Consider the following 27,243-nt stretch of genomic DNA (forward strand, 5'->3'; position numbering starts at 1 on the left):
GGTGATAGGAAGGTGGGTTTTTTTTTTTTTTTATAATAAACCCCAACTTTTAAACCATTTCCTGTGAGGACAAACATCTTTTTCTTCCAGTCTTTTATCAGTGCCTTCTATGTAATACCTCTGTTACAGAGGCTAGTTTACCTCTGTGGCCTCAAGACAGAGGTAAACTATGTAGAAACTATGCTATAGCTGCTACAACCAAAACGAAAATGTATGTGATTGATGCAGGCATGTGATCAGAGGTTAATTAAGTCATTACAGTCAAAGCAATTTGCAGATTAAGATAGCTATCTGATAGAGAGACTAATTTGGTTTTAGATGAAGAAAACAAGAACTGTAGCAGCATTTTTTTGTTCCCAAAGGTATGAAGACAAAGGCAAAGTGGTGTAGAGCTGAACTATCCCTATTAAGTTGCTGTACGTAACTAAACCTCCTTTCCTCTATAGGAAACCTACTTGTTGTCATTCTTGCATATGCTTTACTAAATCTGTCCAGTATTGTTAATGTAGTTATTTTTCAAAACAGTTAGATGGGTCCTCTCTGGATCTTCTGTCTGTCATCAGGTGTGAAATCTGGGATCCTGAGCTCAGATGCAGTTTGTTAAAGAGACATTTGAGGTTTCTTCATTGATACATGGACCACGTTAAGAAAATAATAAAATTATACATATTTTTAGAACAAAATTATAAATTATAAATTATTTTATAAACCACTTACAAATAACTAATTTAAACTGGCTCCTATTAACTGTCTCTTTTGCTAAGTAATGCTCAACAACCTAGTATTTAATTATCCTTGTGAGGTATTACTATCACTAAATACAGTGATTTCTATGGTAATAATTTATTAGGGAAAGAAGACTAGTACTTCATGGTACTGCTAAACAGCTGAGTTTTGATGGATGAGTTAAATAACTTTTATCAGAGGAGAGCAATAGGACTGTAGGAAAATAAAAGAAATATTACATAGAGTAGGCCCTAAAAGCAATTTAATATCCATTTGATTAATAGTTTGAAAAATTCCTGATTAAAAAAGGAAGATTACTTTTCAAAGATATACATTGAAAGTTATCTTCTAGGATAAATGTCTCAACACATAGTAAAAATTTTGATCTTGCTATAAACATGATCCAGAAACAAAGTGCCATAGACCCAAAAGTTACATCAGGAAGTTGCTCTCAAATGTCATTTCCTGTTCCTTAAGGAACTTTCATGCTTGTCAACAAAGCTATAAAAGCACACACCACATGTAGCACTGGTTTTGTAATGACATCCGCTTATCACCTGTAAGTTTAGGGATGAAATTCTTGACCTTCATTTTCAAAACACCACATGTTTATCACTATGATAAAAGAAAACTATTTTGGTTTACGATCTGTAGTAGATAATCTTATATGTCAGCATGAGCACGAGATGGTTTGACAGTTCATCTTCAAGACCACACACAATTACATGAACATCAAAGATGCGACTAAAGTTTGGTATCATGGAAAAGGAGGAGGAGGATGAGAATAATAGGAAAAATTAAATTGGCTTGTCAGTCCCGTTTTCATTTGTCTTTCAAAAAATCCCCAAAATCTTAGGATTTTAAAAGCCCTCAAGAGTTGTTTTCCCTTTTCTATTGGCAAGGGTGATTCCAGGGCAGCTGAGAAGCTGTTTTCAATCTAGTAAGAAGGAGCTCAACTCAAAGCATGGTTCAAAGCCTAAAGAAAGTTTTAGGAACAAGGCAGTCCCGTGCAGTGACCTTGAGAACCTCTGCTGTAAGAGCAAAGCTTTACAATTGCTGGTGGGGACAGCTAAATTTGCAGCAGTGCTTAGTGGATTGCCTGAACGTATTCATGGAGAACAAATTACTGTATTATAAGCACATGAGGTGAACTACAGTATGGCCTGCTGATCTGGGACAGTGTATCTGGGTTAGTAGATACAGAGTGAATGAATGGGAAAGAGGTTAGGTTGCATATTCCAACAGTAAAACATAGGGAAAGAATAAGGGAAGAAGCAGCAGAGTTCCTGCTTAGAAATTTCTAGGAGTCTTGCATCACAGCTGCCCTTTTCATGCATTCCTCTAGTCTGCACAGACTGAGGCTTCCATATCCAAACCTCATACACTCTGTTGCTGCTATCTGAAAGCTGCCCCTTCCTCCACCCCCAGAACTCACATTTACCAAAATCCCAAGTATGGATCTCATTCATCCGTGACCAGCCCAGATCCTAAACCTTACTGGTCCATAAATCATCCTAATTTCCATCTCAGAGTTGTCCAGCTCAAGATCTCCCAAACCACCATCGCAGAAGCCAGTGTTTGGCCATTTGTACAACTTCTGTCCTGTGCAAGTTTCAGAGATACCCTTAACACCCCTACCTGTTCCCAGAGCCAAGCTCACCTCTGCTATAGCCATCTGATCATAATCCTTGACTGGGGACATCAGCTTACACAAAGGCACAAACTCTTCTCTTTCTTGTAGAAACTAACTATTCTTGCCCACACCTCAACAAAGCTTCAATTTAAGAGCAGAATGGGAGAAAATAATTGCTGGAAGATACCAATTACTTTAGCCAAACAAGCAAAATAAAAAAAGAGCAAAGTGAAGCAATGGGCTGACATTTTTTTTATTCTTCTGACTCCAGAAAGCAAACTTCCTTCTGAGTTTTGCTGCCTTGTAGCTGACCTTAAGAGGACTCAGTACAGTGAATGTAGGAAGAATTTTATCGAATTGTTTTTGATTACAATGTAAGTAAAGTTTGTCCAGAGATTTCAGGAAATGGAAAGCATCTCCTTATCTTTCCCCCACTTATACCATTGTAACAAATGACTTGTAAAACTAGGGAGCTTTTTAGAACATGTGTTAATGAAAGAAGCAGTCATTGAAGGTAGTTCAATAGCTGTGATCACACATTAACTAATGATGAAGGAAGGACTCATTTCCTCATCTTTAGCCATCTATTATTTGGTGATCTATTTTCTCCTCTATCAACTGTATTTTCAGCAGGATGCTTCCTTTACTTTATATCAACAGTAAACAACTAGCTTTGGGGCTTTTTTCCCCTTCATTCTAGTGTTTTATATAACTTTTGGAAAGTTTATATGATCATGGATATTGTCTGAAGCAGCCCAACAGCTTCAGCATGTAGTGTTGGGAGATTTGAGGCAGTCTGTACCACAGCACCTTGCACTGCTCACTTGAAGTCTATGTCTTCGTGCGGCACTCAGCCCATGCTTTGACATCCCCGAGTGCAGATGAAACCCAGGATGATTTGTGGCACATTTCCTGAAGTCTCTTGTCATTGCTGTGTGACAGGTATTACTGTGAAATGGAATTACAACACGTGGTACAGTCCCATGACTAATGCAACCGCTGCATGCTTTGCACAAGACACATCTTTTTGCCATTTGGTGCAAAGGTATGTATGACAGTAAAGCTTTCACTTTTAGGACACTTTGAAATACCAAAGTTAGAGGCTCACTTGGTTTTAGAGATTACATCTAAACCAGAGTCAAACCAAACCAAAGTAACAACCTTCTCCCTACAAATTCAGATTCCTGAACAGCAGTACGTGGCAGTCAAGATAACCCTAGTGGGAACATGGGCCACACAACTCCTGAGAAAGGAATCTCTGTCCCACTGCCTGTTTGCATTTTATTTTCTAGTAACAATTGATATCATATACCTTCTCAAAAGGCTAATACCTTTGCTTAAAAAAATATGGACATGATGTTAACAGTGCAGCAAATCTCGCACACTTGCCAAGGTTGTTACTTGATCTACTCACAGACTCAAACCAGTTATCAGTCCCCAGAGGACCTGTTCTCTGTCAAATGTACAGCCACCAGTGCAGCCTGGATTAAGAAGGTACCAAAAGTGAATGACAGTATTCCCAGGTCTCTAAAAGTTGCAGCAAGGAAGTCACCTTCTAACTCTGAATGGGTCTATCAAGTTTATTAAGGGAGCATTAGATATAAAACCCCCCTCCATTTTCCATCAAATTAATTTTTTGAATTGTAATATTCTAAAAAGCAGCTTTTTATTTTCATGATCATGCCTGCATTTGTCCCAAAATCTGAGAATGAATGGGAACATTAAAGAAAGTACAATCATCTCTGCTTAAATCAGTGCATGGAATTCAGAAGTATCATTCTGGGACAAAAAAGACAAAATTTGTAAAAGAATTCATCTTGGGCACCTAAAAGGGAGGTGCATTAGGATTAGCAAGGTAGCATAAGTTATCAAAATCTATTTTATTGAGAGATTTGCATTTCAATGGATATTCATTTCTCTATCTGGATCTATCTTAACTATGTCTTTGTAGGTACATGAAATACCTCATCGACCAGAATCTAATGATTAGGCTTGGCTAGCGGTGCCATTGTACAGCAGCTGCGAGTCATACTGTGTCTCCGCGGATCCCTGCTGCAGTCAATCGAGCTCTGCAAAGGGGCACAGATGTGCCTGCGTGCAGCCCATTGGAGAACTCAGAGTATAGACATTAAGTCTGATTCTCCCTTTGGAATAGCACAGTCAGTCTGGTTCTTTGAAAAAACTGGAAAGTACACATAAATTTGGTGAATTTATCTGTAGTGAAGAAATTCTTTTCTTATCTTTGCCAGACTGGAGCTTCTCTTTGATCAGTGATAAATATGAGAATTAGGGCCAAATTAAATTTTTAGGACCCCTATATGTTTCATCATTGGCCCACACAGCCTTTTTTAAAAAAAGGTGCTGCAAAGATATTGACTATTTGATTTATTACAGGAATATGTAAGGAAAGAGGTGGAGACTGCTCTTTCCATCCTTATGAAATGCCTACTAATCACTGGTAGGAGAGAACTTTTCTCGTCAGTAAGCATTTAGGGATTTTGTACAACATCAACCAGAAGAAAATGAGAAGAAATCATCCGGAATAGTTTAACAGTCTGGTGGTTTGATCACTCCTTGCAAAGATACAGAGGATGCAGGCTCAATCAAGCCCGTGCTCCAAATCATGCAGAATGTTCATGTAATAAAAAAAGAGCCTGATGTGGTAAATCTAAACCCAGAGCTATTGTTTGTAAGAGGTGACAGATGTGCACATATAGCTAATCCAAGAAGTCTTGTTCCGATACCCTATTTTGAGCTTGCCCTGGAGTGTAGGCAGTGAACTGGTCAGCAACAACAAAACTCAGGCAGATGTAACAGCAAAAATTTAGAGGCATTTAAAGCATACTGTAGAGTTTGGGAAATGGATCTGAGGATCTAAGCAGAATTCATACATTGGATGTATGTTCCTAAATCCTTTTATGGAATTGAAATATTCATAATTTTCTTCAGGAAACTATCTCCCTTTATTTGCTTTCAATACATATACATGTACACATAAAAAAAAAAAGTCATAATTTGGCAGAACAAACATAGACTACAGACCATCAGGATTCAGTAAAGCATCCGAGTGTGAGTTTAATTTAAACATACAAATAAGTCCATTAAAGCCAACAGGTCTTAAGCAAATGAATGAACTTCTCATGCTGCAGTTGAAGATATTAATGAGACTGTAAAATTTCTGGGGGGAAAATACAATGGAATTAGGAGAAGTGAATATATATAAATGATCTCTGCTTTTTAACCAAAAGCATCTTCATTTTCAAATCCTCACCTGAAGAGAAGTGTTTTGACGCGCATAATTTATAGTCTCACCTAGTTTTTATTAAAACTAAACAAATGAGAAAAGCAGCTCTTGATCCTTTCCAAATGAAAAGTAAAACTAGGATATTTGTTGAAAGCAGGAACGAATAAGCATCAGAAACCAGAAACATATTTTCTCTTGGATCTCAGTATTTGTGCTTGTGAGGCTGGCCTGAATCTCACTGCATTTTCACCACAATCTATCACATAATTGCATCTTTCTGACAAAAGCCTGCTTTATTCCTGAGAAGACTCTACACTTTTCAGAGCCTTAGGATCCTCTTTCCATCCCTAATCCTGGGTAATACAGTTCAGCCCTACAACATAAAGCTGGTATTTGCTACAATGAAGCAGGAGATCTGGGCTCAATTACTCCCTGGGTTTCACACTACGCTACTTCTAAGAGAACAAGGTACCTAACACTGCTTAAGAGCATTTCCTATTACTCTGCAGAGGAAGAAAGGATGGGGACTGTCTTCTGACCCCCTAACAGATACTTCCTAGGTAGCCAGATGACTAGCTGCCCTTCATCAGCATTCCCTCTTAACCCTGTGGACTAATCCAACCCAGATCTCATTGACTGCAGCAAAGAACACCATCACTGTGCCAGTGGCCCACTGATTGCATTATTAGTTGATAAGGCTTTGTAATTAGCCCTCAAACTCTCCTCAGTAAATCTCCAATTTCACCCCTCAGAGACTCTGAGTAGATGCTACTACACCATAGGGCCTCAGAAAGCTACTAATGAAGTGTGTAATGAGGCTTTTTAGAGTCAGAAGATTGAGGAAAATACAGGGGTTATTTTTGCAGTGATTTTACCCATCTCTTCTGCTGTTCTCTGGCATGGCGTCAAAACCATTCCTAATTTAAAGTGCACAAGGAGAGTTAATGGCGAACTGAAGTTTACCCTTAAAAATTAAAAAAGGCTCGCACCGCTGGCGTGCGGCAACGGAGCGCATTGAAATAGGGTGTTAGCTTCTCAAGCAAGGAAGCTGTGCTTAAACTCTCAATCTGTGACTTTTGCAGCACCCCCACTTCTCCACATGCGCACACTTACCTACAGCCTGCACGATTGAGCCTTCTTCCTGTGTACCTACAGAGTGGTATTTCTCCAGGAGAAACACATTTGCCCATCACCAAATGATGTAGTGCTGTCACTGTCATGGGCAGAGATGGATTGAAAGACAAAGGTTTGTTTTCATGCAGTGCTCCCAAACTTCTTGTTTGGTTTTCACTTTCTCATGTTGTAAGCGTGGGATGGTTAAGGCAACTGGTTACAACTGGTAGGATTTAGGGGTTTTTTTTAACAGAAATCTTTCGCATGTGTCAGGGGAGCCTATGCTGTTCCACGATTTCTGCAGAGCCAAGGGTTCTGGCAGTTAAGTGCTGTCAGATCTTGTTGCAGTTTAACCCCCTTGCTCTGTGTGCTTTGGCAACATTTTTGTTGCCATAATAGAGTCGGCAGAGCAGAACCTGTGGACATGCCTTGGGTCACAGTCCAGGTATTAAGCCTGCGTAAGTTAGTGTGGCGGTTAGTCAGATGTGATCTCTAACTCTGAACAGGGGAAGGGCAGGGAAAGGTTATTTTTACTTCAAGTCATGGGCTTGATCTGGCTTACCATCAGCCTAGAAAACACTTGCGTTGCAACTATTTCAGGTCATACTTCGGCATATTAGCTTAAGCTACTGAAAAAGTGATTTTGCATTGAGATACCAGACTCTGATGCAGAGTGGCTGAAACATGGACATGCATTGTTTCTTCCGGTGGGCTGTGGCCTTTAATAACATTCAATGCAAAGGAGGAGGACACGGCTGCTTTCTCTGTGAACATGACTCAGAATTTGAGACACTTCCGTAGACGGGCAGAACTTTAGATGGGGAATATAAAAAAGCACATCAAAACACCACTGGTACTATACTGTGGCTGTCCACCGAATAATTTGTGCTCTGGCAGATTTCCTTCCCCAGTGAAATCCTTCATTTTTGTACTGTCTATCTGCTCACATGTCTTTCTGTCTGCTCACTCATCAGCTTAAAGTATCGGGGCTACCAGCTGCCACAGTAAGGGCCACCATTAGAGGATCACAAAGCAAAGGTGCACATTGCTGTCATTGATTTTATTTCATTGTAGTTTAACCTATTTCATCCTCATATTTGCAGCATCGACTTTCCCATGAGTCACTTCAGAGCATAATGGAAAACTTCAGCACAGCACGACTTCATTTGTATGAGTGATACCAGTATGATCTTCAAATAGAGTGTGTTAACTTTAGGCTAAATACTATTGTTATCCCTTTTGACTAAATGGTTAGACAGTTTTCAGTCTTTTGTAACACTTCAAAAAGGAGATACTGAAAATGGAACTTGCCATTTCTACAGTGCTATCGTGCTCCATTACATAATCGGTATATTAAATGCTCTTTTCTGGCAAATAAGAAGTATCAAATAACTGAAACACTATCTTCAGTCATAGAATTGTTTTTCTATCGCATAGTCCCAAATTACTCTTTTCTTCAGCTTTCCTTTCTGGATCCCAGTGTCTCTGATACTTCCATCTCTTGGCTTTGCTTGGTTTTGTCAAAAATACAGAGAAATGACATTTACTAGGTTGCAAGGATACCTTTACAAATCATGTGGGTCAGTCTCTCTTCCAGTATTGCACAAAACTTACTTAGGACAGACATTCCCTTTGTTTCAGCTACCAGATCCACAAGCTGTTCAGCTGGTTTGACCTTTACTGTCAATGAAAATACCCAGCAGCACACTACCAACTTTCTGCAGGCTGCCTTCTGCAAACTACCTTCCAACATAATTTAACTCCATTCCCAGCAGCACCACAGCATGGCAGAAAACAACGGACTGAGTTGAACGGGCTTGCATTTCACCTCCAGAAGACCTATATTTGACATATAAAATATTTTCTATGTCTAATCATAATGCAAAAATAAATGAAATAATTTTAAAAGTTGGGGTTGGTTTTTTTTTGGTTTTTTTTTTTTGTTTGTTTTTTTTTTTTTCTTCTGGGACTACTGGGAGTCAAGATAATTTCCACAATAAATGGGATTGCTGGCACCATTCCAAGCAAACAAAAACTTGGAAAGGAAGCGGAATCGAGTGCGTGTCCTGTCTCCACCACAGCAAGCCTTATTGCATTATACTTCACTCAAATGCAATTTAATAATGATAATAATAAATTACACTGGCTTTCGACTTGATGTTATGGAAGTAAGTAGCGTAACATACTATTCAGTCTTTTGAAACAGCAATCACAAAGAAAGAATTAAAATGCATTTATCTTCAGTGAGTAATTTAGATATTTAGACGCATTTAATTTTTGAAAAATCCAGAAAAATTCGAGTCACTTAGGCTATAGCTGTACTCAGAAACAAGCTAGGTCCATTACCTTATCCTTTGGCCAACTGGCTTGTATGTTTTCTTATCCTACAGTGGGGGGGCTGCATCCATCAGGGTTAGTCCCCAAAACATGCCTGGGCACTATCTAGAAGAGAGCCTGGTGGCCTTAGCTGAAAGGGGCTGGGGATTACACTGGCTGTGCTGACAGCTGGACAGAGGTGCTGACTGGATGGCAATGGCTGGCCATGCGCCCTGCTCCTGCCATGTTCCTAAAACAGCAGTGGTCAGACCCTGCACTTCTTTTCTATTCCCACTTGCGGTAAAATATACTCTTGTATATTTAATAATAACGTAAATTATTTAATAATAACTTAAATTATTTGAGAATTTTAATGCTTCTGTTGAATCAGTTACATTTACCTATTTGTACGTTGTTAAATAACATTATTTATTCAGGTACAAAAAAGCATTTTTATTGTTTGTGAATTTTAAATGTTCAATTTGCTGAATCTCTGAGCAGCACAAGCCAACAAAATAGGGGCTTCCTTTTATCAAAGTAGAAACAGAATTTAAAAGGGAAAAAACTCCTTGCAAGGATGCCTGATTAAACTCAGAGGAGAAACATGCACATATGGCAAAGGTCTGTTGAAGGTTAAGTGAAGGTTCTTCTAATTGTCATTATATCTTTTTCATGGTAGGGATAGAAAACTAGGCTTATTCTTATGAAATCCACCTACATACATTTGGCAGCTAAAACTTTTTTTTACTCCACCAAAGCTATCAATATTCAGGCTTTATTACAGGTTTATCGGTGCTCTGTCAGACCCCTGAGCTATCCTTTCCATCCAAGCAGAGGACTAAGAGAGTATAAGCCCCATTTTATTTCTGGGCATTAGATCCATCCGTCCTGGTAAACAAGCTAAAAAGCCAGTTAATGCAGCTGACATCCTGAATTATCTAATTTCTCCTAATAGAGTCCAGAAATGCTATTCAGCCCTGCTATACATGTGGGAATGTTGTTCAAAACCTTGGCTTCTGGCTCAGCAGTGCGATCAGTGGTACAAAGGGCACTCGGCATGCAACAGGGATTACTGAACCGTGTCGAAGAAGGGAGGAAGGCTCCATAACCATCATCGCTTCCTAAAGCATTAATAGAAACCTGCCAGACATGAAAGGTAACACAGTGACAGGGAGACAGAGATGTACTAGGTATGAGATGGTGTGGTGAAACCCCAGGTTTAAGATCAGCACTCTGTATTCCAGTGAGACAAGAAATTTTTTATCTGCTTGAGGGCTGCTGAAACTTGCAGATTTTTGCAAGAAAAACACGCAAGAACCAGAATAGTTGTTGCATCCTCGCTTGAAGTTCACTGGAGAAAAAGGTGTATGCCAGGCTGGCAGATTCAAGGTTCTGCCCCTCAGCTTAAGGGAAAAAGAAGGATTTAAAAGATATCTGTCAGCAGCAGCCTGACTGCTCAATTATTCCTAGTGCAGTGTTTGCGACAAATTCTCAACAGAGCCCCTAATAATATTTCACAGTATTAGAAAAAGCTTCCTCCTTTTCCGACTGCAGTTAGTGGTAACTATGCCATTAAATCCTCTGGGACCACGAACAGGCACAGCTGTCAACCCCAGTACACTGCATCAGCATCGCAGCCGTGTTTTACTCTATTATATTTTGAGCAGTGTATTTGCAATACATGGACAACTGACAGAAGACACACCTTTTGGTGCTAACCTACGAGTAGCCACCTGCCTCCAGGATTTAATAGATCAGAAAGACCCTTTTTTTTTTCTTGAAAGACATTCTTTGTTTGAATATGTATGTCTAGATACTGTCTGGTTCGGTTCATCGACTGTGGGGGTCTGGGGCAGGCACAGAGTCCTGCCACTTGCTGGAAAATTTGTGCTGTTGTCCAAGTTCACTTAGAGAAGGCCCAACCACAGCCAAAAACAAATAACAGAGTAGATTATATTTTATTTGGTTTAAGTGCTTGAAAAGTTAGAACAGTCTCTGAGAAAAGATTTTAGTTTGTGCCACTAGTATGAATATGGCCTACCCTGCAGAAGAGGATGGCTGTGCCCGAACTACTATCTGGCAACAATTCCTGGTCCACACCAGTGCCCTGACACAGCCAGGCTGTGGCTGGAGCAGTACTAATATACTAATATCCAAAAGGATAACTGCCTTTTTGCAGGAACCAGAGCTTTCAGAGCCATTTATCAGAAAATTCGGGATGGAAGAATTCATGACATATGCCTCCCCCATGGCTGAGAAATTCAGTCTCCTCATCCTGAAAGACCTCTGTTCTCACTGGCACATACTCACCAGCTGAAAATCAAGCACTTTTTTTGTTTCCTGAGGACTTTCTCAAATTCAGACTGAGCCAGTAGGTGCAGACAGCATGCCTTGACCCTGAATTTCAGCCCTGATACAATGACTGAGAATATAAAAAAATTAACATATTGCTTCCAACCACTGTCATTAAGAGGTTATCTTCTCACCTTCATGGGTCAGGAACAAGTCTGCCAGCAATACTTATGTTATAGGTCATGTCTTCATCATTGGAACTAACACTCCAGCAAATACTTCAGATTCACATTCAGAATTTGGCTCAGTGGCTCTGGCACCCTCTGAAATGCCATCAGGTACCCTGCCCAGATTTAGCTGCCAACTGAGAGTGAAGACCTGTCAGTCTTGTTTCATGGTATCTCAGAAATCTTACAGACCCATTTGTTTGTGCATCTGAATGGAGGCTACAGAGATACATGAGCAAGCTATGCGAAACAATATAGTTGTAAACTGTTCCCTTCAGTGATAGTGAAAGTTGATGGTTTTCTTCCAGATTGCAAGCTAAAGAATTCAATTTAATTAAGCCAAAAGGATTTTTGCCTAAGGTTTTTGTTTTGTTTTATTTTATGTTATGAAAAGATGAGTCACTATGGTATACTATACATGGTATTACCTACAGAGCAATAAACAACCTTTGATCAAAGGTCTCACTCTTAATTTCTTCATTTTATGTATTTCTCCAAGGCAAAAAAGATCAATTTTCTAAGCCACAAGAAACATCCAGTCACGTTAATACAAGCTGCAGATTTGAAATCAAACTAACACTTTGAAACTGTCTTCAGAAGTACACTTACATTTTAATTGTAAAATGATATATCAAAAAGATAAAAAGGAGAGAAAAATAAAGATCTATTGGAAAACATTTCGTATAGTTTTAAAATTCACTTTTGCTATTTAATAGATTGTATTGTATGCAACATGAATGAAAAAAAACCCCAACCCCAGTCAAACAAAAGCCCCACAACATGTTAAAATGCATATGATACAGTATAGCTGATACATAAAGCATTGTACCGATAAAAAGGGTATAAGGTGTCAAATATGTGATATAATTATGCATTTTTATTATACCTACTATAGAATTGAGTGTATTTTCTGTTTCAGAGAAAGCAATGAAACAATGAAATAACTGTAATATAAAATATACAATATCCTTCTAGAGAAGAAATATTCAGAATTATAAATTTTCAATAAAAATAGGGATATATTTCCTTTAGTAAACATAAAAAACTCTTTCTGAGGTAGCAGGTTGGTTACATGGATGGAGGAAGATGTCAGTTTTTCATCCAGTAATCACATGAAAATGAAGACACAAAAATTAGCTCTTTAAAAACAATGTCGTATTTTCTCATGGATACTGACCACTACCAGCAAGACACAAAGAAAAATTACTCCAGTTGTGGAAACCTTCAGGAAGGTGTATAACATGGTATAGTGAAACTTACTTTTGATGATCTCCCAGTGGTCTCTGTCCAATGGATTTTAACAATGATTCTGGTCGAACTGTTAATTTTGGCGATGTCTTGGGGCTAGTATCAGAGTCTCCACTTTCTTCATCTCCCATGGCCTTAATATAGCTCCCACTTCTCATTCTTCTACAGGGGATCTCTTCATCTTTCCCACCAGCTGGGTATCCTCCCCATTCATCCTGAGGTACCTAACGGAGACCATAAAACACACACACACAAAATGAGCATTGTGATTTTCATATATTTGAATACTTTTTATTTTACAAAGACAAGTCCTGAATTTTTATTCTTCAGAAACACATAGGAAAAGAAAGTTCTAAGGTTCCCAAATGTTTTGGCAATTTAATTCCAACTTCAAGATTGGAAATTTTCAATGTATATGTTAGAACTTAAGAAACAATCAGATCATGGTTTGCAAGCTTAATACTTAGGCTGTAGACATGCTCAAAATTGTGGGAAACAGTTTAGCTTAACCTCTTAAAAGTTTGCAGACAGATTTTCACCTGATCAACTTACAGTTGATCAGGTGTTTCAGCCCTAAAGCTCATTGAAAGCCCAACACTTCAGTCTTTTACCAGCTCTCTTTATATAGAATCATAGAATCATTAAGGTTGAAAACTATCTAGTCCAACTGTCCCCCTACCACCTATATTACTAACTAAACCATGTCCCTAAGTACCTCATCCAACCTTTCCTTGAATACCCCAGGGGACGGTGACTCCATCACCTCCCTAGGCAACCCGTTCCAATGCCCAGACACTCTTTCTGAGAATAAATTTCTTCTAATTTCTAACCTAAAGCTCCCCTGGCACAACTTGCAGCCATTCTCTCCTGTCCTATCACTACTTATCTGCGAGAAGAGGCAGTTGTAGAGAGCAATGAGGCCTTCCCTGAGCAATACCAGCAATGTGAGTCTCTGGCTACTTTTCAGGAAGGTAAGCAAAGTATTTAAGTTAAATTAAACTCTGATTTTGGTTTACATGGACATGATTCTGATTTAGGGCAAACTTCTATGGAGAAAAAAGACCTAATCCAAATGTGGCAATTTTTTTTACTTATTTACGAACTGCAGAATAGTTTATAGAGGGTGTAACGTGTTAGGAACACAGCCAGTTAAACATTAATATGCTTGGTTGAGGCTATTGTCATGCAGTTGAGGGCTTCAACTAGTAAGATTTGTAGTCAGATAAACCACAGTGGGTGGATGGGTATCTCTCTATGCCACAAATTGACAGAGAACTGATTTTCCAGAGTAGATTTTCCAATACAAAAATGAAATCAGCCTTGTTTAAAGACTTAAGGATAAACTCAGGAAGCCTGTCTCTGCCAGTATTGCTGATTCTTTGGTTTTTTGTTTAATCTTCCAAGGTGCTGAGTCCTCTGGTCCTAATCCAGAAACACACTTAAGCATTTACTTAACTTAAAGGATATAAGCAACTCTTTGAAATTCATTATAATGACTCATGGTTAAAAAGAAGGATGTGACAGAATACATTAGTGGACCAGGGCTGATGCACTTGGCAGCATCTAACCCTTTATAAACATAATGATTTCGTATATATTAAACAGTAAAATGGCATTACTTACCAATATACTATAAATCTGTACTTTCAGTTAAACAAATATTAAGGAGTTTCTGCAAAGCAGGATGTCTAATAAAGACTTTTAAGTCAAACATGTTTGAGACCTTCTATGGAACGAGTTCACTGCAGAGCTGAAGCAAATGCTCCCATTGGCTTTGGCAGCCTTGGAGATGGGATTTAAATAACTAACACGGTCTGCCTGTCATCTCTATTGCTCTTTCAAGACACATGAATTAGCTACACACCGGGTGAACAGACCTGGTGCTTTGAGTCCCAAAAAAGGATTAAGGGGAAATGAAGTCCTAAATGGGGATGAACAAGTAAAGATATATTAAATTAAAGAAACAAGCTCAGGAGACAAAAAAAAGAGAAACTGAAGATGAAGTCAGATAAGAAGAGACGAAACAGTTTGCACAGATCAGAAAAATATTAGAGACAAATTTCAGAGAAAAAATTATGACTTATAGTTTTCTTCAAATTACACAGAAGGAGCATGAATCTAAATGAAATAGAGGTTAAATCATGCAAACAAACTTTTCATAGTGATCAGCTTTGGATGGTGATTGGAAAGGGATCATGAAAAATCTTCCCAATCTTGAAGTCTTTATATGTGATACAGCATCCTCACTTCTTTTCTAAGACCTAATATATATGAGATTAATGTTAGAGGAAGGATTTTTGAGATGCAAAGAGACCTAAAAGGTATTTAGATGTTGTAGTTGTAATAGCCAGACTCCTAAAATATACAAAATAAATATATTCTTAAAGCTTTTTAAATATGCAGCTGGCAATACTATTAACTGTAAACATCTGAATTAGAGAGTTGTATTAAGAAAATGTAATTGCTATCAGACAAAAATACTCTCACTTTTAAATCTCCTTTTTTACTTGCATGTATGTTCAGTCTTAATATTATTTTTTTTCCCAAAAAACCTAATAACTTTTTCACAATAGTTATTTTGGCTTGAAATGTCTTTCTTTCATATTAGCTTGAAGTTAATTAAGTTTAAAAGACATTAATCAATAACCTTTTACTAACTTAATGCAAAAAAATGATTAGTTTCTCAACTTTCTATTGTCTGAAATTCCACATTAAAAAACCTAGATAAGGACTGGATTTAAATGAGTAAACAGAGGCATATTTGTTGATTGAAGTTGAAATCTTATTTTAAAAGATAGGAGTGACTGATTTTTTTACATTAAAGTATCTAAAAACTTCAGTTTCTTCACTGTGATAAGGAGCTTCCTGAGGACATATCTTAGTTATGTGTGTTACTATTTTTGCTGATTACATTTATTTCGCTTTCTGAATTCATAAGTTAAATGGAGTCACATGAAAGCTGAAACCTGTTCCATTTGTGCTTGTGATGTACTCACAGTATACACAAATGCACCAAGAATCCCTTTCTAATCAGAGTAACTGATGACTATCATAGAAGCCTTTATGATTGATTGAAAAAATATTATTCACAATCAAAACATGTGGGTTGGGTTTTTTTGGTGTGTTTTTTGGGTTTTGTTTTTTTTTTTTTACCCTTGAGCTGTTTGAATGAGCGGAATACAATGAACACAGGGAAAATGCTTCTGGAGGTGGTAAGGAATTTTGACGTGTTCTCTCAGAAGATTTCATGCAGAGCCTAGGAAAGCAGCTGGAGTGCTTTCGCTGTTTTCTAAAGCCAAGGAAAGGGCCCTTGCCATTGCTTTTTCCTCATGGACTGAGAAGAGAAGTGAAATTTGCATCCTGGTTTGGCCTTTGGTCATCATTTACTTTAACTGATGGGATAAATACCTGGAAAAAAGTTTACAAATCCAAGCCATGTCAGACCCCAACACAGCTTTAAAGAAGAGCAGACATATTATACCAGTGCAAGAAATTATTTTGAAACATTAACGAAAATATTTAACAGCGTGTGTGACGGTCATTAAATGTGTATTTTTCCAAAAGAGTAAAAGGGCTTTGCAGCTTGCAGAAACACTTTCTTACAATAGTTACCAGTCCCTGAAATTCCCATCTGCAGGGCTTGCAGCTGCTAATTGGGAATAATTACCCTAATTATCTACTTGCATATAGTGATGAGTGCTGATATTTATAATGTCTAAAAAGGCCTTCCTCCTGTTCTAGACATTAACGTGAATCCTTGTATATGCAGTTTCTATCCACAGAGGAGTTAGACTGCATATTACCATATGAATATCCTTTTGTAAGAACAAGGAGCTGACAAGGTCTGGATCTTTTCATTTAATGTTGTCACTGGCTGCTGATTTGGTTATAACTATTACAGAAAATTATGAGTCTCTCATAAATTCCATGCACCACTGCTGTAGGAGCACAAACAGGTTTAGGAGATTTGGGATCTTTTAATTGTTCTGCTACTGATTCAGTGTGATCTCTTGCGTCTAGGGCCAATTCAATTAAAGCAGCTGATACCTAAAGCTTACTGCATTTTATGGAGCTGATCCTGAGAGTGAACTCTAGAAACCTAGGTAGGATCTAAATTCCCCATAAAAGGCATTTAGGAGAGTTAGCTACTTCAGGATAGCATCCAAAAGGAACCAGAAAAACTCTTTACTTAGCAACCAAAAAGCAAAGCATGAGGACAAGTCGCAAATGCTTCTCCTATCTCGGGTTTATTGTATCTGCTTACGGGCAGCAGAAAGGCCCTTCTGCCATTTCACAGCCACAGCCTAAAACCATCTCCTGAACAACAAATTCCGATTTTTTTTTTTCTTTCTTCCCTCCCAAATAACTGGACAATCTTATTATTTCCTTCCCTGATGAGATGGCTGTGGAAGTGGGAGATATTACTGCTGTACTGGCTCTGGGTGAGATGGAGTTAATGTTCCCCATAGCAGCCCTCGCAGTGATGTGCTGTGTATTGGTAGCCAGCAAGGTGTTGGTAACACACTGGGGTTTGGCTGTTACTGAGCAGTGCTGGTGCACATCAAGGCTGCCTCTCCATTGTTTTCCCTGTCCTTCATCAGTAGGCTGGGGGTGGGCAAAATCCTGGGAGGAGAAACAGCCAGGACAGCTGCCCCCAACTGACCAAAGGGATATTCCATACCGTATGATGTCTGCTCAGCAATAAAAGCTGAGTGACAGGGGGAGGGAGGGCAGGGGAATTTGTTTTTTTACATTTGTCTTCTAAAGCAACTGCTACAGATACTGAAGCCCTGGTTCCCGGGAAGTGGCTGGATATTGCCTGCTGATGGGAAGTAGAGAATATTGGTTCTGCTTTGCTTCTCTGTGTGGCCTTTTGCTTTTGCTGTATTAAACTGCTTTTATCTTGACCCATGAGTTTGGGGTTGTTTTTTCCATCTTGCTTTTCTCCCCTCTCTGTCCAGCTGAGGAGGAAGGTGATAGAGTAGCTTGGTGGGCACCTGAAATCCAGCTAAGGTTAAACCACCACAACTGCTCATCTTACAATCAATAATGGTTGGAGTGCTCAGGAAGTAGAAGACTTATGTGTCCAGCTGAGGTTTAGGATGTTTCCAAAGGCGAAGACTTCACAGCCTCTCTAGGAAACCTGTACCAAATTTTTCCATATATCTAATCAGAGATAGGAAATCTAGGCTTCCATTCAGGAACCAGTGTTAGCAGCCTTGCTAAGCAATACAAGGGTGGATACAAGTCCAACCTTGTATCTAAGCAATACTGATGTCAGGACTGGAAAAAAATAATCTGTGAAATATGAATTATTCTGGACTTTGACTGTGACTAATTAGTTTTGTTTCTTTTATTTCAGTTTCAGATTTAGCTAAAGAAATCAAAATGGCAGCTGCCATTGGCATTTTAAAACAGACCCGCTTCTGTTGTTCCACCTACTTCTGTGGCATTTGCTCCTAGCTCCAAGAATTTTAAAGGTGTTCCACCACTGAACTGCTGATCTGCTTAAAATTTGGCATATCACTTTCCTATCTAAAAAGAAACACTTCTAAATATATGGCTTCAGCTGAGGGAACTGACTATCTCTTCTTCATATTTGTCATTCTCAAAGGTTAAAATGAGGATTACCTACCTCACAGGAGTCCTCTGAAATTTAATTAGCATGCAGATGTAAAATGCACTGAAATATTCATTATGACCTAAATCTTATTTTAGTAATATAAATTTCACATTTTACTTGAAGCAAAAGCTGTCTGTGCATGAAATTAGACTACAGATGACATGAAGAAGGATAAGATAGAAAACATTATGTAGTAGAAATGTATTTTTTTGTAATTTTATGCTTTCTCAGTCTGGTCAAGAAGATGTTCTGTCCCCCCAAAAAATCCCAACCCAATCCAACCAAGGATACAATCTCAAATGTAGATAAGAGATTTTCTCTTAAATCATGCCTTCTTCAAAGAACCTCAGAAAAACATCCTTTATGCACAATTGCAAGTAGATGAAAGTAGACGACTATCTTTCAAGGCAAACAGAAATGCTTTTTAGCATGGCAGAAGGTTTCCTTGATATTATAATGGAAGGTGGAAGCTGGATGTCCTGTGGTTTTAAACATTTTACTGAAGAAGAGCACTGACCAATTACTAGAATTTTCTTCTGAAGTTAATGACATTAATAACAGTCCCCTATTTACTGGCTGTGGACTCTAGACCCTATTGGTCAAGCTTTTTGTAGGAGGGAAGACTGCAGTATCTGAAAATAAAACTTTCTTTCCTCAGTAGCTATCCTTGTAGCTACACCTCAAGACAATTCTCGGTGCACATTTTAACTAGTTTTTTTCCTGTGGGTTTTTATAATGAGCTGATTCATTGTTCAAAAAATATAAATTATACAGTGAAACCATTCAAAAATTTCAACAAAATATGCCAAGGACTCCTCCTCACCACTAACAATGCAAATGCTCATAATTAGCTTTAATTTTTACCCCCTTCTCCTTGAACTCCTTTACAGCTCAGAAGGACAAAGAGTTCTTGTAGCATTCCCCAGAAGTCTTTTGACACTGTCTATCAAGGCAGGAGCTAAGAAATCAAGAAGCATTTTTGTCTTGCCAGGCATTCCCCCCAGGCTTTACTGTGAACAGCCATAGTAACACAGGAAGAGGAAGAAAATCACATAGAACCCTTACCACTGGGCCGAAAACAGCTTGAATTTGGGAATTTGGGGGTTGGGAATGGATTGGAAAGGACTGGACCACCCCCACAGATCACAGAACACAAACATAATATTCCAGCTAGGAGATGTTTGAATAGATGAACCAGTAGCAGCATTATTTACTGCTTGGTTTTAGTTTTTGACATGTATTTACAAGCAAGGCTGTTCATGGAAAAACTTGTGTCCAGTGTATTCAGGGCTGCTTAGTCATCACTTCTGTATTTTCTACATAACAGTGCTCTTTTCATTTAAATACTTTCTAACTCTTATCTCAACAGACATGGAATAATTAAAAAAAAAAGAACCAGTACTATGTTTCCTGACTGGTTCTCCAGCAACAATGTGAGTTGTAATCCAAAGGCAGTAAATACTGTAAATAGTGCTGTGAGGACTCCGTGGTTTTGTTTATATTGTTTGGGTGAATATGGGCCAAATTCCCACCTCATAACCCGCTGTTCTTATACTGCTGGCAGACCCTAGCAGTTCATCCACCTGCAAATCCTCTGCTACATTGCTAGATCCCTCTGAGATCCTCTGGACTCTGTGCCATCTTGACGTGGTGGGGTGAGGTGCAGTCAGACAGCAGCATATCTGAACTATAAGTGATTTTTGCGTGCTAATCCTGGAGCTCATTGAAATCTCGTGCCAGAACTGTGACATGAGATGAACTTGGACTGAAGGGAGGGCTTCGCCCATACATAGCTTCTCAAGCTAAGACACAAAACCTGTAGGGATTCAACCAAGAAACCTGTGTTCCAGTTGGATGCACATTTCTTTCACTAAATTACCCAGGATGCTGATTCGTGGTCAGCTTAAGCTGCTTTAAAATGATATTATCATCCAAGCAAGTGGAGCGGGGTTTCCTTGAGCAATATTCAGCTTTTTGAGAAATGGCAGCAATGGTAAGGAAGTTCTCAGCCAAACTGGTGAGTTGCTCCAACTCATTGGGCGGCTGCACAATCAGCACCACCAGCGAGAGCGAAGGATGGAAATGCTAAGGTGATTACCCTAGGGCTGGGGTGCTTTAGTAAACAAAGACCTACTGTCCTGCCTGGAGGTCAGCTGGCCTGCAGCACCCCACACCCATGCTGGCGGGCAGGCTTTGCCTCCAGACCAGTGTGACTATGAGTTACGGTCCCTGGCCTGGGCTACGTCCTGAACTGTACGCAGGAACTGTGAGCTTGGGTGAAGACAATGCCTGAGTCTGGCTGAGCCATGCAGCAGTGCTGAGGATCGGAGTGTTGTGCCAAGGAACCTTTGCCGACACGATGCGGTTTGATAGCATAGATGTAGCATAAGGCAGCGACTGTTGTAATAATGGAAGTCTGCAGAAACATCAAGGACAAAAAATTGGAACTTCTCATGCTTGCCACAAAATGCAGCACCTATGCCAATTAATTTGCCATCGTCATGCACCCAGAGTTTTATTTTTCTATCTCTTTGCCTTTTGGGGCCAGCTTATAGCTGTATTTTCCTTTACATCTTTCTCTATAAATTGAATTAATTTAATTACAATGCAAATTCTGCTAAAACCAAACATCAAAAGGCTAAAGTCCTAAACTGGATTGCAGCTTGTCACTCACTACAGATGAAGGGGAGCCAGGAATGTACCTGCCAGCTGGGCTGCCTGACTGACAGGGCAGTAGATGAGGTCCAGGGGACCACGATATCAGCAACTGAAGCTAAATACAAGTCTTCCTGCCAGATATTTTTGTGAGAGGTAGACTGAATTGCCTGAACCACATTTGCAGGGTGGATGGAGCCCAGTCATCTGCACAGCACAGTGAAGAAAAGCAGCCTGGTTTTTTGACTGGATGGGCAAAAGACTCCTTGAGCACGAGGCATGCACTCCTATGCACATGGGGTCACCTGCATCCCCATGGCCTTGCCGCATCACATCCAATGCTCCCCCAGGCAGCTGGAGTCCCATGAAGCATTGCAGTACCTTACTATTCTGTCCTTTTTTTTCCCACTTTCAGAAATGTGGAAATAGATTGTCATCAGCCTCTTCAGCCCTGACACTCAACACTGCATGACCTATCAGCCAGAATCACGCCCAGGTCCCTCTGCAAGTATCTTTGCCTTTAACACTACAGACACTAAGGGAAATTCAGAGTTGTCACCTTATCATCACCTGCATGGGTGGAGTAAGACTCCATGACATTTGTGGTTACAGAAGTACAGACTAAGAGACTAAAATGCCCTTAAAGGAAGAAAAGGAGAGGAGCTCCCAACATACAATGCATGGCACCTCCAAAACCACAGAGACCGCAGGTGCAACAAGGACTCTAGTGTTGCAGTGCTATTCAAAGGCTGGACAGGGAAGAAGAACCTGAAGAGCAGCAAGCTGTGGGCTCACCCAACAGTAGAAGGCCTGTTGGAGACAGGGTCTTATTTAACCTAAGCAGGATAGGATAGTGCTTTTTTTTTCCTATTTGTTATAGGGCTGCTACTGAAAAAAACCCCACAATCCTGCATGTCTTTAAAACATAAAGAACTGCAAATGCTATATAAAATAGATATAGTTGCAGCTTATCCATTTTTCTCACTTTAACTAATGATTGACAGTTGTGAACAGTTAACTCCGGATGACTCTAATGATTTAGCTTACAGAGTGAAATGAGTATTTTTTTTTTCTGACTAGCTACTAGGGAATGCTTAACTATCCACACACGCTTGGAAAGACCCATTCCACTATCAGAAGTACCAGAGACCTGATCCACACAGATGTTCAGCCATTTGAACGCACGTGCAGCTCCACGCTAAAAAACCTGTAAGCACAGCACTGTACAGCTACTAAAAACAGTTGAAACAAAAAAATAAATCAAAGCAACAGTTACGAATGCTTTACTATTTTTTACACTCAGCTGCTTGCAGGAAAAGGTGGTATAGGCTGCTTGGGAGAGAAGCCCAGGCAGCAAGCCCACAGTGCAGGAGGGTGTGCGGTCATTACAGCCCTGAGTGTGTGTTCCTGGCACTCTTGCTTGACAGATGCAACTGGCCTAAGTGTCTAAAATAACAAGTTACTCCTGGCTGAAGACTTCTTCAGACCCGATGACACCCTTGGGTAACAACTGCAAAGGTCAGCCTTCAGCTTCGGTGAGGTGAATGTTGAAAAACAATTTGGCAACACACTGTACTAACGCTATAAAGGAGGACAATTCCTCCTGATTAAAGGGCAGTGGGATCACGGACCTCCTTTTCCACTCCTAGCTTTGACATTTCTACAGTAATAGGGACTTGTTTTGGCAGCTCTAAGAAAATACTAACTCTGAAATTTTCCTGCTCTTGTTTGGAGAAAAAGCTTTAGCAATTCATTTCAGCCAATACGAGCATCCTTGTACATGGGCAGGGAAGCAGTGTGCTGTTGCATCACTAACACAGTAACTCAAGACACCAGTAATCCAAGACAACTGTTTGGTGAGGGTGTTATGCTATCACTGATTGAATGCAATTTTTTCCCTTCTTTTTTCCTTCTTTTCCTTCTTTTTCCCTTGGAATGGGCATTTAAGAAATATTCTGGGTTTTGCAACACATCTCCTTTGAGGGCACAGGGCTGGCTGAGACATTCTTGTGGGTCCATAATGGGCTGTAGAAATTTAAATGGTTGTTTAGGATCCAGACTACCTTGCTACCCTACTGTCTATACAGGTTTTTCCTGCTGTGAAAGCAATCTGGTTAATTCTGGAGTAGTCTCTGGTCATAAATCATTGTAAAGGCAGCATGGGTGACAGCGTTTTGGACACTTGCATGAAAGCTCTGCTAGCTCTGGCTAACCACACTATGCATCAGTTGGCACAGTACTGGATGTAATGTCTGCAGTTCGTACACGTTTATGTCAAGTGAATGGACACAATCTAGTTTCACAAAGCCAAAGTGCTGAGAGAGGGGCATTAAGTTCCAATTGATCCATCCTTGCAAATCAGGGGGACAGTGTGAAGCAGCAGTGTGCCTCTCAAAGGCAGTGGTCTTGTTGGTGGGACTCTATCCTCTCCAGAAGAGTTCCTGGAAAAATGTAACTGAGTGCCTAATGCCTCTCTGTCTATTAGCTTGTCCTCAAAGCTCTTCTCCATGTATAACTTAAACCAGCAAAGAGCTTTGTTGAAACTGCTACTTTCTTCCTTTTTCCTTTTTTAAGAGACCAACCAACTCTTGTGCTTTTCTTTCATTGTGTGGAGCACACAGCTGATATTATTACCCACATGCTTTGCAGGGCCGGTGCGGTAACGGATGACGCGAGTACTTAAAGGCACTAGGAAGACAGGCGTGGGCTGAAGCCATTTTTAGAACAACATGCTATTTTCTTTTTAGTGCTGACTCATTCACTGTACCTTGTGGTATGTTTACCTTGATTGCTTGCTGCTTCATGGGCTGTTGAATGGCTGAGGAAGGAATTTTAATCAGTGATACGTAGCACCATGATCCAGAACTTCAGTGATGGTGACTGCTATGCTCTTGCCTGTCTTTTGGCTTTATTGTAGGAATTATGTTTCTCTAACTAGCATTCAGAGGTGTTTCAGTCCTGGAAACTGTAAGTAACACTTCTGGGTTCATCATTCTAGCACCCCCATCTAGTTCACATACATTTTTTCTCTTGAAAATCTTTGCTCCTCACTAGTACTCATACAGAGTAAAATTAATCAAAATCATTGCACTGTATATGTGTTGAATCTAATTAGCCAAAACAGCTGATGAAGACAGAAGAGATCTCACCACTCATTTGTCTTTTTCTTAACATTTCTTATATTAAAATTAAAGTGACATGGAGAACAGTAGCAGCCACTGTAGCTAAAGCTATATAATACTGCACTTCTAGCTCCATTGGGATCTACTTGGGCTATTCTGCCTTCAGAGTGAGATGACAGAAGTGTTTTGTGCCCAGAAATGCTTTTGCAGCTCAATTTGTCTGCATTCAAAACAGAAATGAAAGGCCCATACATAATACCTCCTACTAAGCATTCACAAGAAGAGTACAGTTTCAAATGGCTGCTCTCTGCTCCTGGGGTGCTGGCTGACCGTCTGGTTCACACTGCAGCTGAGCAGACGGAACAACAAGCTGGATCCCAAAGGGAGTTCCCATTCTTCCTCACTTCCTTCTCTCTGTGTGTTCCCACCAGTTCTGCTTCAGCAGGAGTGATGCAAATCCAATCCAAGTTTTAGATGAGAAAAATAAACACTACCTTATACAGCTTTATTTCTACTAATTTAATCCTCCGAAACTTCCCACTCTAGGACTAGATGACCACCCATGCTGGAACAAGGCATGCTGACTGCATCACTTCCAACAGCACACTCGCCATTCATGGAGATGCCCCAGCTGAAAGGACAGTCTGTGGACCAAGGAATGGGAAACCCTAAGAGACGAGCCAGAGACTAACCTTGGAGCTTTACTGAGTTAAAGTAATGGCTGCTTTCAACCCTAGGGCATGACTTAAGCATTAAATATGCAGAGACCTTCAAAACCTCTTTTCTCATATCCTGTTTTCAGGTGTCAGTGAATTTGGTAGAAGCTCACATATTCGAAAGAACTTTCTAAACTCTTCAGAGTTTCAGTTTTAAGGAAAAAGCAACTCAGTAATTACTGTGGAAGGAAAAATGGAAGCCCAGTAGCACAACACAGAAAACCCGGTCTCAAGCACAGGCCTCAGACACTGGCATGATCTCCCAGTTTGGGACTTTGTATACCAAAAATGCCCAGTGGAAAACAGAAGCAGCAATATTTTACAGGGGTGTCAGACAAAAAAGTTTCCCAAAAAGGAGACAAGGAGATAGAAAAGTGAGGTGGGTACAGCGAATCCTCATATAACTGGGTAGCAGAGTAAAAGCCAAATACATATGAATATACAAACATAGAAAATTAATTTTTATTATTCTGGCATATGTTTGTGCATTCAAATATAAGATCACCGAAGAACTATAATTTCACAGTTTTGCTTTAAAAAGAATTTAAAAAATATATAGCTGGCATCACTCAGGAGAAATGTCTTTTAATAGCAATGCTATGAACATAGAGATGCTGTGAAGGGCCTGGGGTTTTTTGCTAATCTGCTCATTCATGCACCTTGGGGAAATCTGCTGCTGCATAATCAGCTTCATAATCCTTTGAATTCTCATTTCCAGATATTCTGGAGCAAGGCAGTGAACTATCCTGGCTAGGGACCCTGACATGTTTCTCTACCTTGCTCAGTTTCGGAACATAATGATTATTTTTATCCAGTCATTATTTAGTGGTGCTTCTTGCACTGTCGTAAGAAAAGTTAAATATCCTTCCTCAGTTTTGCAGATAGAGTAATTGAGGTATGCAGTGATTAACAAATTACATTTCCTGGGTCAGAAAGAAAGCTCATGGCAAAGCCAATAATGGGACTTACATCTTTGTTCTTAGTGATTACAGTGTGACAGCACAGCATCCCTCAAGTCGAACTTTCAAAGCTAAGCATTTGGCTATGACATTGACAGAATGGGGTCCCTTCAGTTTCTTTGCTGAACTTGGGACAGTGAATAAGCCACCCACTCAACCCAAAGGATATCTGTGTTTTGGGTGGCATGTTCAGGTTCTACAGAACATACATTTTATTTTAATATTTTGTAATTAGAATATTCCTCGTGTAGAATTCCAGGTATTACTGCTCTGAACACAACAATGGATGCTTTGTTGTAGCAACTGATCATTCAAGTCTTAAAAGATTTCCATTATAGGATTGATGTGAACAGGGAATGGCTGCTATCCCATTTTTAAAGGGACTTAAAAACAAGATCAAAAAGAAAGTCTCCAGTGCATCAAAAAGTTAACTTCACATCTCCTAGATTTTAAGCTGAACATACCACTGGATGAGTCTTCCCAGTTACTGTATGAAAATTCCTTTCTGTAGTCATTCCAAATTTGCAAAAAGCATAAAACAATCACTCTGTAAAAATGTGCTGTGCTTTTCTGCTATTGGGCTTGGTCTAAAGCAAGTTACATAGTGAACTCAGTGTTTCACACTCAGTTGAGGATGCTGATGTAAGTTGGGAGTAAGGAGAAGGCCCATGCAAAGTTAAAACTGGTGGCTTCTGTGAAGAAAAATGAGATGCAAAGAGGGGGAAAGAAGAAACAATGAAACACGATGAGAAGGAAAGCACAAAACCTAGCAGAAATGTAGAGGAACCAGAGCTGTCTGTGTAAGTGTAGGAGTATGTCACTGTAAGGAAAAAGCAAGACATACCTAAACATCCCTGTAATGTTGCTGTGCATGTGGTTTTAGAATACAGACTCAAGTGGAAGTCTCTTCACCGGACACACGTCCAGTTCTAGCTCACTGAGTTAGATTTAAAAGTTCCTGGGAAGTGCCTGCTGTTTCACATACATGAGATCTGTACTTGGATCTGATAGACATAAGAGAAAGTGGGATCTTCTTGGTTGATGCTAAAGAAAACAAGTGTGCAGAGTACCACCACGAGCATCCTGAGCACTGGGCCTGAAATATTTCTCTCCCTGAGGTACTTTTAACAAGGATACTTTTAACTTTCAGGAAGCTTATAGGATGGTCTCAAGAGGTTCATTTCATTATGATTTTGGGTAACCCAGTCACAAAAAGGAAGTCTGTGAGTAATCATTGTCACGACAAAGCAACAGAGTATACCAGTAAATCTATTAGCCAGTTATTTAGAGCAACCTGGAGAAAAGGAATGAAATAACACAAAAATAGAAATTGACCCAGCCTGTTTTTAAAATTACTTGTTCACAGATG

At 39.6% G+C, this 27,243-nt stretch overlaps 1 protein-coding gene across 1 annotated transcript in view; it reads right to left on the reverse strand.

The window, feature by feature from the left end:
• Positions 1-27,243, reverse strand: part of DLGAP2 (DLG associated protein 2) — a gene marked incomplete at its 3' end in the record, with an annotated part of 378,466 nt that overhangs the window by 54,980 nt on the left and 296,243 nt on the right. The window contains exon 5 of the mRNA XM_084262520.1: positions 12,812-13,023. Within this exon, the coding sequence (XP_084118646.1) occupies positions 12,812-13,023 (212 nt within the window). The remainder of the gene's footprint in view (positions 1-12,811; positions 13,024-27,243) is intronic.

The sequence above is a fragment of the Gallinula chloropus genome (genome assembly GCF_964237585.1).
Source record: "Gallinula chloropus genome assembly, chromosome: 3".
Lineage (NCBI taxonomy): Eukaryota > Metazoa > Chordata > Aves > Gruiformes > Rallidae > Gallinula > Gallinula chloropus.